Below are 12,617 nucleotides of genomic sequence, written 5' to 3' on the forward strand. Positions count from 1 at the left end.
GCCTCTTCCTCCCTCCAGCTTGAGGAGGCCTCCCCGCTACCCCCATTCTCATTCCCTGGATCACAGTATTGGTAAAATAAAGATAGTTGGGACTTAGTTCATCCGGCGATGACCCCCTGTGCAATTTGAATTTCCTCACACACCTTCACTTATCCCGTTTCTTTTCACTTCCCTTTTCCAGTCTTTTGTTTTACCTCTTTCTCCTGTTTGACTTTGCAACACTTTCCCCTCCTTATATTCTGCACCTTTCAGACTGCCGCCATGGGAAGATTTCTCCAGGTGCTGGGGTCGAGGGAAGAGAAGAGGACCGCAGGAGAGAACAGAATATTGAAGTAGTGCAAAGAAAGGGAAAGAAACAAGCCACAGAAAATACCCAGGGGAATCATGGAAAAGCTTTGGGAGATGGAGAGGGAACAGGAAACAGATTTCTTTGGATGTGCATTGGAGCTCTGGCCATTTGGTTGCTCCAAAGAATGGTAGGCTTGGACATTGGGATCAGGAAGCAGACAATAAATTCCTGCTTCTACTTTTACGAAGAATTGATGAAGTGACCACATGGTGGCTCCTGGGAGTGCTTTTACGAAGGTGGATAAAACTCCAACAGATGGATAAATTGAAGCCGACTTTTGGGGGAGCTGGGACGGAGACGGGGACCTAGGAAGTGTAGATACTGTCAGACACATTTAATACAAAATTTTACATTGATATTCACAGGGGGCAGGAGGTACTTGACTTGGGGGTGGGTACAAGGGAGTTATATCCAGAGTCCAGAATATTAATAGGCAGGATGCATTATGCTGTGGAAAGGGCCAGGGAAGATGTGGCAGCCAAATGTAGAAGTAAAACTATGTTTTTGATGGTTTTATGATGTGATAAAAAATGTTTTTTTTTTAAAAAGAGCTTTTTGGTGGGTCAGTGAGAAACTGTCAAGAATCTTGTTTAAAAAAAATTGCATAATTTGACTGGGGGAAAAGCTTGAAATCGTCTTGACTAAAATGATTGGTGAATAACTGAACAAAAATAGAAAATCACCAATTGGAAAGGAAAACAAACATTGTTACTTTTCTCCTCGATTAGTTAACAGCCACTATGGCATGTATTTTATAAATACGTAAAATGTTATATAAAGCAGACGAAAACATTAAATGCCACTTACCTGTCCTGTATTATAGCTATTAACGATTACAGCTAAAATAAAAGCTGCCATCGTTCTGTGCTCAGCCTGGACAAAAAACAAAAACTTAAATCAGCACAGCTACATAAAGCAGCAATGGTGACATTCAGTATATTTATTTATAATATACAAAGCTTACATCTACATGAACTTCCTGTCTACAAAATCAACATTCCAGTTGTCATGTTTTTGTCTCCCGATCTAAATTTCTATGGCCAGAATATAATGGAAAATGCATATGCAAACATGTCATGCTGTAATTACACCATTCCGCCAGCAGCACCACAGTAGCACCTCAGTTTTTACATCTCCCAGCTCCTCCGCCTATCCACAGAAACTCCTGTGCTCCACCCAACTCTACTTTTCTGCTTCCCAAATGGCCATATATTTTGCTGTTCGACTATGAATAATAATACAAAGGTGTCAACCTTGGCTCAATGATAGCACTCCTGAGACAGGAGGTTGTGGGTTGCATGGGAATACAAGATAGGAACAGGAATAGGCCTTTCAGCCCCTCGAGCCTGTTCTGCCATTCAATTAGATCATGGCTGATCTGTACCTCAACTCCATTTAACCACCTTTGCTGTATATCTCTTACCTAACAAAAATGTACCGATCTCAGTCTTGAAATTTTTTATGGTCCCAGCAGCCGCAGCCTTTTTTGGGGAGGGCTTAGGGGGGAGTGGGGGGGGGTTGGAGAAGAGGGTTCCAATTTTCCACTACCCTAAAGTGCTTCCTGATTTTGCTTCTAAATGGCCTAGCTCTAATTCGGAGATTGTGCCCCCTTGATCTGGATTCCCCCACCAGAGGAAATAGTTTCTCTGTATCTATCCTCTCGAATCAAATTAATATTTTAAATATCTCAATCAGATCACTCCTCAACCATCTATCTAAACTCAAGAGAATACAAACCAAGTATGTGCAAACTGTCCTCGTAATTTAATCCTTTAAGCCCTCTCTTCATTCTGGGGAATCTGCACAGTAACCGCTCCAAGGCCAATATGAACTCCCTGAGGTGCAATGCCCAAAACTGAATGCAGTTCTCCAGATGGGATCCTGAGCCTCACTGAGATAAAGGCCAACATTCCATTAACCTTTTGATTACCTTTGGTAGCTGTGCACTAGTTTTTAGTGATTTGTGTACATGGACCGTTGCTCTTTTACAACTTCTAGTCTCTCATCATTAAGAATATATTCTGATTTGTTTTTCTCGGATCCAAAAGAGGATGACCTCACACTTACCCACACTGAACTCCATTTGCCATGGTTTTGCCCAAATCCAATTCCAGAGACTTGAGCACATAATCTAGACTGACATCCCAGTACAGTGATGAGCTGGGAGGTGCCAGCTTTTGTACGAAACGTTAAACCGAGGCCTCGTCTACCCTCTCAGGTGAACGTAAAAGATTCCATGGCACTATTTGAAGAGGAGCAGGGAATTTCTCTTGGTGCCTTGGCCAACACCACAACAAGCAGATTATTTGACTATTTATCGCATTGCTGTTTATGGGACCTTGGCTACCACTTGTGCTTACATAACAGCGACTGGAGTTGAAAAGTAATCCATTGGCTGTAAAGACCTTTGGGCCATCCCGAGGCTGTGAACGGCACTATATAAATGCAAAGTATTTATTGTTGCTACTTTTGATTCATAGTTATTCAACTGCATATTTGATTGATAGCTTACATAAGTAGCTATTTGAATGAATCACAATTTATTTGTCCTGTGGACTTGATATTTTGGATATGTAAAATCCTGAGGCCACACTTTTAGTGTGATGTTATTGTTGCACACTAGACACAAGACTTGTAAACTTAAGCAGGAAGCACTGCTTGCTTTAAAGTGCCTGTTCTTCGTAGCAAGCTTAATTTAAAAAAAATAAGTAGATGTGGATTTTCAATATACAGAAAAGAACTCACCGGCATGTACGGGTCTGCCAGAACAGAAAGGAAGTACTTGTGACCGTTGTCTTTCACCAAATCAGCCTGGCAAGACTGAAAAATAAAATAGTAAGCCACGTTATGAGGTATAGACATAAAACAATTATAATTTGATAAACCTATCGCTTAGTTATAGCCATAAACAGATATCGAGATCTCCTATCATTTGTTATGGGAGTGCAACGCACAAGCCGTTTAATAGCCTTCTACCTGAGTGAAAGACTTGTTCCTACAAGTGTTGCTTAAGAGAATAAAAATCATAACTGCTTCTTTTGGAAGTCTTTTTTTTTTATTCGTTCATGGGATGTGGGTGTCACTGGTGAGGCCAGCATTTATTGCCCATCCCCTTGAAAAGGTGGTGGTGAGCCGCCTTCTTGAACCGCTGCAGTCTATGTGGTGAAGGTTCTCCCACAGTGCTGTTAGTTAGGGAGTTCCAGGATTTTGACCCAGTGACGATGAAGGAACGGCGATATATTTCCAAGTCGGGATGGTGTGTGACTTGGAGGGGAACGTGCAGGTGGTGTTGTTCCCATGTGCCTGCTGCCCTTGTCCTTCTAGGTGGTAGAGGTCCTGGGTTTGGGAGGTGCTGTCGAAGAAGCCTTGGCGAGTTGCTGCAGTGCATCATGTGGATGGTACTCACTGCAGCCACGGTGCGCCGGTGGTGGAGGCAGTGAATGCTTAGGGTGGTGGATGGGGTGCCAATCAATTGTACTAATGTTGTTTGTAATGTTATAATTGATACCATTGCAACTTTGTCAAGTCATAAAGCTCATCATAAAATCACTGATGTCTATGAATAACCTAAGCAGGTAACTGTAATTGGTGGAAGGACAATAATGTTTCATAGAATTACAAGGAATATTTATCTGGACAATAACTCCAAACTAATTACAGTTATTCCCTTGGAATTTTAGATTATTTGCTAACAGCTATTGAGCACTGAAATATAACAAGTTTCAAGCCACAGCCACAATGGGCACAGTGAATAACGCAACTCATTTAAGGTACAACGTAGAATTTTTATGTGATGAAAGGTGCTGAATCTGGGAAATCACTTTGAACTCCCTATGGGTCCGCAACATCACTGGATGCACATTTTTCATGTTCTTGAACTTCATTACTTATTTAATGAAGAGTAACACAGAATGTTTAAAATATGAAGCTGAGGAATGGAGGCGGAAGATAAATTTTTTATTTGTAAAGGTTCCTACTATTGTACATTAAAAAGACAAATAAAACCAGCAGGAATAAACCAGAATGTACAACACGGTTGAAGATGTTTCCTAAACAAGTATTTATTTTCCCATAAACATTTAAAGAAATAACTGTACTAACTAGCTTATATAGATAAGTTAGCTCATATGGTGATCATGGTCGTCCTCATTATGTTAATAAAATTTTATGAAACGTTAGAATAAAAGAAATGGCTATGTCCAAAAATCAGAGCGTGCAAATCATGAAAATAATTAAAGCGTGAACAACTTCACTCGTATCTGCTGTGCTGTTGCTATGGAGTGCGAGGGCACAGACCATATTTGTACAAGAAGCATGTATCAGACTTACGTGCCGGCCCGAACTTACCAACGTTCACAACAATTAGCATAAAATACACAAACAGATAAAAAGGACTCAAAATTCTTATCTCCCCTTTTCCCAGCTAAAAATATAAAACACTTGCACACCACCATACCCTTTTCCCAACAACTAAGTCAGAGCTCATCAAACTGTACCACCTAAATGGTACAAAGCAACGTGCCTGGAGGCAAGATGATTTACAGGTGAGAATGTTGAAAGTAACTCGTGCTAGTAAAAAATCTCAATGTAGAGAAAGTGAAACCATGTTCTGGAGATCTTGAGACTCTGATAGGTTTAGCTCTTGCATGTGAATGCTGATGATTTACTCAGGCAGGGGCAGAATACGTTCCACGACATTCTTAATGGAAACATTTATATAGGTTTACAGATGTCATACGACGTCTTAATTTGAAATAGAAAGGTGAGTTGAGAATGATTTGAACACTGGAGGCTCCACTCGGAGCACCCAACGACACGGATCATCTGGATTGCTTTCTTGACACACTCAAGAGAACGGCCCAAAACTCAAGCCTATATCCGTTGAAGGATAGAGTAAGCCAAGCCTTAACAGAAATAACAATTTAACAACAAAAAATATTGCTGTAGAAAGCTATGAATTGTCTGTTTGAACAACACTACAATTTCTCCAAGCGCCTCTGCAGTTCCAGCAACCATCAGACACGCTATCTTATATTTAAAAACACAAGTATCAAAGTGATTTGAAGCCTGTAGTTGTCTCCTGGTATAGAGACTTACTCAATTTATACCGAGACCAAGGAAATTTCCAATGTCAGTAGTCAATATTCCAGCCCACAGCCATGTTTGATACTGGCCAGTAATGAGGGCTTTATTGTTGAAACAGACAATGATTAGCCTGTAAATCTGATACTTAGTACCAGTTGGTGGTGAACTGTTAGGAGTCCCAAACGGAAGGCGTGGATGATGTGAAACTCGGGCTTGAAGGCCGAGCAGGGTTTCTCCCCATCTATTATGTCACATGCATAATTACTCTACGTCCAAGTTTCCTCGATCTTTTACACCCATCTATCAATCCTTGCACCCGAACACACCTCAGCTCATTATAATGGATCAGTGAAAGGCTGAAGAGCCGTATTAATGAATTTCCTGCAATTACACTGGTTCAAAAATGGTGTAAAATTAAGCCCAGAATTTTAGACACAGCAGAAAACAGCATAATTTTTCTGGTGTTACATTGTGATTTTTTTTATTTAAAAAAATTATTTATCCTCACCGAGATCTGCACTGTATTTTCTGTTTCTTTGAATGCATGTTTATAGCTTCAGTATGAGTCACATTAAAAATGTAAAAGCTTCCATAATTGCAATTTCTTAAACATGCTGTGCCTAATGTGCATCAATGATGGTTCGATGGCTTGAAACTTTAATTTTCATACTTGAAGGAATAAATGGCTTGAGTTCCACACTGTCGTGGGGCCCTGACAGTTTATGCCGAATTTTACGTTCTAGTGTATGCCAATAAGATTGGCAGGAAATTTAAGAGTAAACTGATATCAGCAAAATGGGTGCAATTTCAGGTGTAACTTCAAAATTACACCCCTACAGAAAATTCCACCCCCAACATTCAAAGAATGCTTTTCTCCTACCTCCCAACTTTCCACCCAAGCCCCAGTGAAAAAAAAGCAAACATCAAACTTGCAGAACCATGACAACATATCCTTGATTGTATGAGAACACTAAAAAGACACTGAAGTTGACAACATAGAAAACAAATGTCAACTCCTGGGGTTTGTGGTTTCATGCAATGCAGAACGGGAGGGTCATAGGAGTGCAGGTGTCAAAAAGCTAATTACATGAAAGACTGTTTATCTCAATTACAACATATGGAGAATGAGAATGAAGACCAATAATGTTTATCTGAACAATGTTTACACAAGTACAAGATAATTTCCCAATGGTAATTCACAAAATATATGAAAGGGCAGGTTACTTTAACATAGAAAGTGACTCCAGTTTTCCTCCATGGGTGTGCTGTAAATTAAAACCTTCGAAGAGTGAAAGGGCCAACATAGGAAAATACTGCAATTCAATACAGGATGCAAGAAACAGCTGGCAAAAAAAAACAACAGATAGCTTATGAGGTCACAAAGCAATATGCAAGGATAGTGTACGATACTATGCTGTTCAACAGCATTAGCGGACAGCACCAATAATATTGCCAGGCAGCAGTGGCACAGATCGTTACCTCAAAAGGGGACAGGTCAGGGCTCAGTTCTCCTTTAGATACAGATCTAAAGACTGCTCAGAAAAATGTCACTTCATTTGTTCAATCAAACTGAATTGTACATTTTTCCCTCAAACATGAGGCTGCATTTTTTTTTGAATGGAAAAGTAGTTTCATATAAGCAACTTTTGCATTTATATAATGCTATTTCAATGCAAAGGAGTTTTGGGTGCAGATCAATGCGAAAAGTGACAGGATAACTTGGGTATCAGATCCCAATCCAATGCTCAAGTGCACTAAAGCCAAACAATGCAAGACTCTTGAGTATCACACCACGTCAGCTGCAGTGCAACTCCAGTTTTGTGCGAAGCTTTATTTTAAAAAGTGCCTAGATGATCTATTGGATTTTTTGGGACTTCTGGAACTTCATACTGATTTTCTTTAGAAAATGAGAAAGCTTAAGCTGCTGCTCCCCCTCTGAATATTAAAAATTAGCTGCTGGGGAGTGGGCAGCATGCATACACCAAGGTCCAATACTACCACTGCTCAATGCACATCGCAGTGGACAGACACCCATTTCAGATTAGTAACTGCAGCCAAAGTGATCCAAGGGCATGACTTATCGACACCAGTCTGAACCAAATATAAAAAGTACCTACATCATCCAAACCCAAGACACGACCTAATGCATTATTTAAATAGCACTAACAGATTTCTGCTCTCTTGTCTGTTTTCCCGACAAGACAACTACACTCGCTCTTCTAGCTTCTCTACCACAATTGGAAATACCCAACAGTCTTAAAGGCAGTAGACTTTTAACGTAAAATTAGTTGGTTTACTTAAAATACGAGGGTATGTTTTGGGGACATTGGTGATCGGCATTGCAGTCCCCAATCTGTATACCGCTACAGAGAATAAAGCAAATAAAGTCTAGCTGATTATTGCCTACAGCTAAGTTTATAAAATTAAAAGTGTTGGCCAAAAGTAAACTTTAAAATAAATTTTGCTCATACACTTGTTATTGTGAAAAACAGCCATTAATTTAGAAGAAAAATAATAAATTGAAGTCTAATGCCATGCCGCAGTATTTCCCCTTTTTCTCTCCTTGGAATCATAGCCCAACCAAAGGGGCATTGCACACAACCCCAAGCCTCCAGCAATACTGCTCTCTAACCAGCTAAGAGATGTACAAGTGCAGCCCGGTCAATTGCGTTTTTTTTTTAAAAAGAGCTTTTTTTTTTGCCTTTCTGTAAACAAGTAGTTTACATCTGTTTGCCACCTCCTTTGCAGCCCTATTGAGACCAAGAATTCTGAGTGTGGAGAACTACAGAAGCAAATCTATGCACGACCACTCCTTTGGATAGAATAGGCAGTTTGCCAACAGTCTGCTATGACTATTTGGGCAGTGCAGCAGAATGTTTATTGTGCGGAGCACAAAGCAGTACAACAGTTAAAAAAGGAAAATACAACACATTAAGGTATAAGGCTTCAAAATGGAAAGACTCTTCATTCCATAAATGGATCTCTATACACAGGAACAGTCAATGTTAAATAGTAATTTACTGACACATGGTTTATAGTACTTCCTAAAGACAACATTAATTTCACTGTAACAGACTGTACAAGCCAGAGATTCTAACTAATTAACAATTGGAAATTAATAATTGGAAACCTGGTTATATATCAGAGCATCAGCTTTTCACAATGTGAATAGAGTTACATGTGTCCTGTAAAGCTGTTCACATCTCAAATTGGCTACAATGAAATTCCTCATTTGTAAACTGTGTGGAAAATGCAACCACAAAGGTCACTGAAAGTTTGCATAAATTGTGTCTTCCTTGACAAATTGAAATATATTGAACTTACTTTATTGCATCCTTGGCATGTGGATCAATTGTATTATAAGTGAACATATGAATGTAGCATTGATATCTATAACAGATTTTTCTAGACAAGAAAGTATTTTTCATTTTAGTAATTAATTGCATTTGGCATAAAAGCCTCCACTGCAACTGCACAAAGTTAGCAGTCTGCTGTCTTACTTTATATCCAATGTGACAGTACCCACATGCACAATACAATTGCATGACTTTTGTAAACCATGCACTTTATGATACATTCAACTATATTGTCCAGCCTAAGATAATGGCAGAATCAGGTGAAATGTAAATGACAACTTGATCTCTTATTTACTGCAATCCTCATTGGCATATGATGGAAACAAGACAACTGCTTCAGCACAATTTTTATATGGCCATTCAATAATGACGATATTACCCAAAAAAACCTGGTTACTGCCATGATACACCAGTTTAGGTTCTTGAGAAGGTTATGTAAAAGATCACAGAAGAAAAAATGAGTCTTAAAATGTTACAAAGCAGTAACTTGTTAATCCTGACCAAAAAAAACCCTAATAACCAGCTCTGTTATCGCAGCAAGTCTATTAAATTATTTCAGCCGATTTAAAATTATTTTTAAATATGTTTCCTACTCTATACTGACCTGAAAATAAAATCCATGATATTTTCTTCAAAAGTGCACAGTAATGCACAATGGGAATATTCAAATCAAAAACACACACCTTGGGATATCTATTTAGATATTAGATTGCATTATCTCATTGTACCTATTTAGCACAATTTTAATAAGTAGACTAGAATGTGTTACAATATAGCAAGATAAAAGGTCGCAGCGATACCATCTCATTATTGGTTTACATGATCAAGTTTTATCCTGTCTGATATTATTGTGCTCCCATCACAGACACCAGGCTTCCTCAGTCAAATCACACAACAAACTGAATATCATATCACTCGATTTGAACTACAGTGATATTAAATTTTATTCACAAAGAACATAACTTGTTGGTAATATGTACTGAATTAACAGTCATGACTGAACGTAAACTTGACGTGGTGATGGAGAAGGATGACGCGATGGACTGCATCTAATGCTGTGGAGAGGTCATGGGGAGCAAGTAGGGATAAACACATCATGATCACAGGTACAGAGCATGTTATGCATGACTTTGGCCAGGATGACCTTGGTACTGTGTGCAGGATGGAAGCCAAATTGAAGGATTCAATCAGGGAGTTTTGAGAGAGTTAGGGATAACTCAGCCTAGTTAATAAGATATATCTGACGCACAACAAAGAACATAAATCTTCGACGCAATTCAAAAATTCTGCTTTAAGATGTTTCTACAAAGATAAACCATATAAGTAGGACTTCTACACAAAAGAAATGTACATACATTCACGCAAATGTGTCCTGCGAAAAGTTCAAAGAGAAAGCTTCAAAGTGGTAAACTAAGAAAATATGAACAGTTTTTTCGTCCCCCTATCGTGCAGGATAAACATGTCCATGATACTCATACTTTATAACCATTAAACCATAAACTTTATGGAGAGAATACCTAAAATGTTGGTTCTGTTGCTAAATCTTACTGGGGAAGAATGACCTAAGAAATGTTCTTTTGTTATATCATTTTGTTTCTTTAGGCCACCAAGGTTGTCGTGATGTCTCTTTCCTACTTAAAAGTTTGAATAATGCCTCTGATAACCAATGCTTCTCTAATAAATCCTGCCCCCCCCCCCCCCCCAATGACAATTATTTTCCAACAGTACCCTAACACACATCTCCACAGCAGGTATCTGAATCATTAATTTACCTAAGTATCCATTTGCATCTGAATTTTGCTGATCAATCTTTTTCAGTTGGTGCAGCTGGCCTTTTCTGCATTAATAGATGTTTCCCAAAAGTGTGCTGACTTCAGAATGACCTATTTATGTCTAAACCAATCAAGATCCCACAACAGCTAACCACAAGATTTTTTGCCTAACTGAACAATTTACTGTAATAAGATTAGAAGAGGGACATGTTTTACACAGGATGCATTAGTCCTTAATGACACTCTAACCAAAAGTCTTAATGGGGGGAAAATACTATAACAATCTTGGAGACCAAACCAGTGATTTATAGACAAATCAAAGAACAACAGATATAACCAGCAGATTGAAAACTTGAATTATGAAAAAGAAAAAAAAAGGATCATGTTGGAAAAATGAGATGAAATGCTAAAAATAGGGTTTACAACAATCCTATTCAACTCTGGGAAAACCAAAAGAATTAATGATAAGAACCATGGGTATGGATATAGCACTTGGAGAAGAAAGGATCTTTCACAGTTAGCAGCTGGTTCTAATTACTGGCCAGAGATAGGTACACCGAGCCTCGTAAAGTTAAATGGAGGATTAGGTTGTTTGACCAAGATAAATGTAACTGTGTCTCTTCGAAAAAAAAGTCATGCTCGTCTTGTCCTGTCTCTCTGCTGTAATTATAAGGGTAGAAAATGCGAAAGAAGTTTTCACAAGTAATGAGCAGCACTAACTTCGATCAAGTAATTAAAATTTGCTTACAAGTTCTTGATGTGCCTATGTGAGATAATGACACCAAAAGGAATCCTTGCAATAAAATACACAACTCAGATTAGACAGCTATTAAAAAAATTGGAAAAGGGGTTTTACTTTGTGTAATTAAATGCATAAATGACCATGACAGTCAAGTGGGCTAAGTGTTAGTTCATGATTTTGTTGTCTAACTTCTACTTTGACGAATTTGGAAAGAAGAAATTAACCCACTCAGTAGTGAAGGGCGGTTGTTTGAATAATTGTCAATGTCTTTGATCAGTAGTCATGAATGGTATATTACTAATGGTTCTTTGTTGAGGAGTGAACACGCCCTTTGATTAACATTCCTTGCAGGTTTTCCTAACACAGTGATCTTATAATCAGCAGTTCTTAATTTTATTTTCAACTAGTCATCGCCAAGTATTGAAACCTTGGAATTCTGATAAAAATGAGATTAGAAAGCTACGAAAGAATTCATGGAGAATCTGGAGCAAAGAATTTTTTCGAAAGCCTCTTACCCAATATCCTGATTATTCACAAATATATAACCTTTCCATCAGCTACAGGTACTGTCACTGCATTCTAATGTCAAGAATATTTTCTAAGTGAAAAGTTGGAGAAAGGCACTGAAGGCTAAAATAATGCCATTGTGCTCTCTGCAGTGCATTCTTTATATAAAGAAAAAATTAAAATAATTTATTTAAGAATTTGCCATCAGGGAGAGACATTCCTTTTATACTTAAGACAGATTCAAATTTTGAAACACAGTACACTTTCTAAATCACTGCACAGAGAACACTGCTTAATAAGAACAATCATTTATATAGCATCCTCACTCAGCGGAACATCTAAGAGCACATACAAAAGGGAGAGGCAGACCCTGAGCAGATAATAAAGAAAACTATGGGAGTTGGGTGTGTGTGAAGAAATCTGAAAAAGCACGTTTAATAAGCTTGCACAAGGCTTTTGAAAGAAAGTGGGAGAGACGTAGCAAGGTAGGGAATTCCAAAATGCAGTGGTGTAATGTCTGAAAGATTGGTCTCTGACAGTGGAGCAGATCGAGCATGGAACAAGGAGTTGGAAAAACCAAGTGGACAGTTTGGAACATAACCGGGAAAAGATTTCCCAAGCAAGCTGACACTGGTCTATAGAAGGAATTAATAGAAGGATGAGAATGATTAAATCAATTCATTGGGGGACAGGGAACCTGTAGAGTTGGCAATAGGGGTGACGGGCACAAAACACAGAGTGTGGACTGTAGAGTTCAGTAACAGCTGAAGTTTGCGAAGGGTGCATATGGGGATACAAGGAAGGAG

The 12,617-nt window shown here is 38.6% G+C and overlaps 1 protein-coding gene across 1 annotated transcript in view; it reads right to left on the reverse strand.

Moving 5' to 3' along the window:
* The window catches only part of rptor (regulatory associated protein of MTOR, complex 1), a 355,394-nt gene that overhangs the window by 148,563 nt on the left and 194,214 nt on the right, over positions 1-12,617 (reverse strand). The window contains exons 14-15 of the mRNA XM_068003988.1: positions 3,095-3,169; positions 1,157-1,222 (exon numbers count right to left, since the gene is read on the reverse strand). Coding sequence (XP_067860089.1) covers positions 1,157-1,222; positions 3,095-3,169 — 141 coding nt within the window. The remainder of the gene's footprint in view (positions 1-1,156; positions 1,223-3,094; positions 3,170-12,617) is intronic.

This window comes from Heptranchias perlo, chromosome 23 (assembly GCF_035084215.1).
Source record: "Heptranchias perlo isolate sHepPer1 chromosome 23, sHepPer1.hap1, whole genome shotgun sequence".
Classification (NCBI taxonomy): Eukaryota; Metazoa; Chordata; class Chondrichthyes; order Hexanchiformes; family Hexanchidae; genus Heptranchias; species Heptranchias perlo.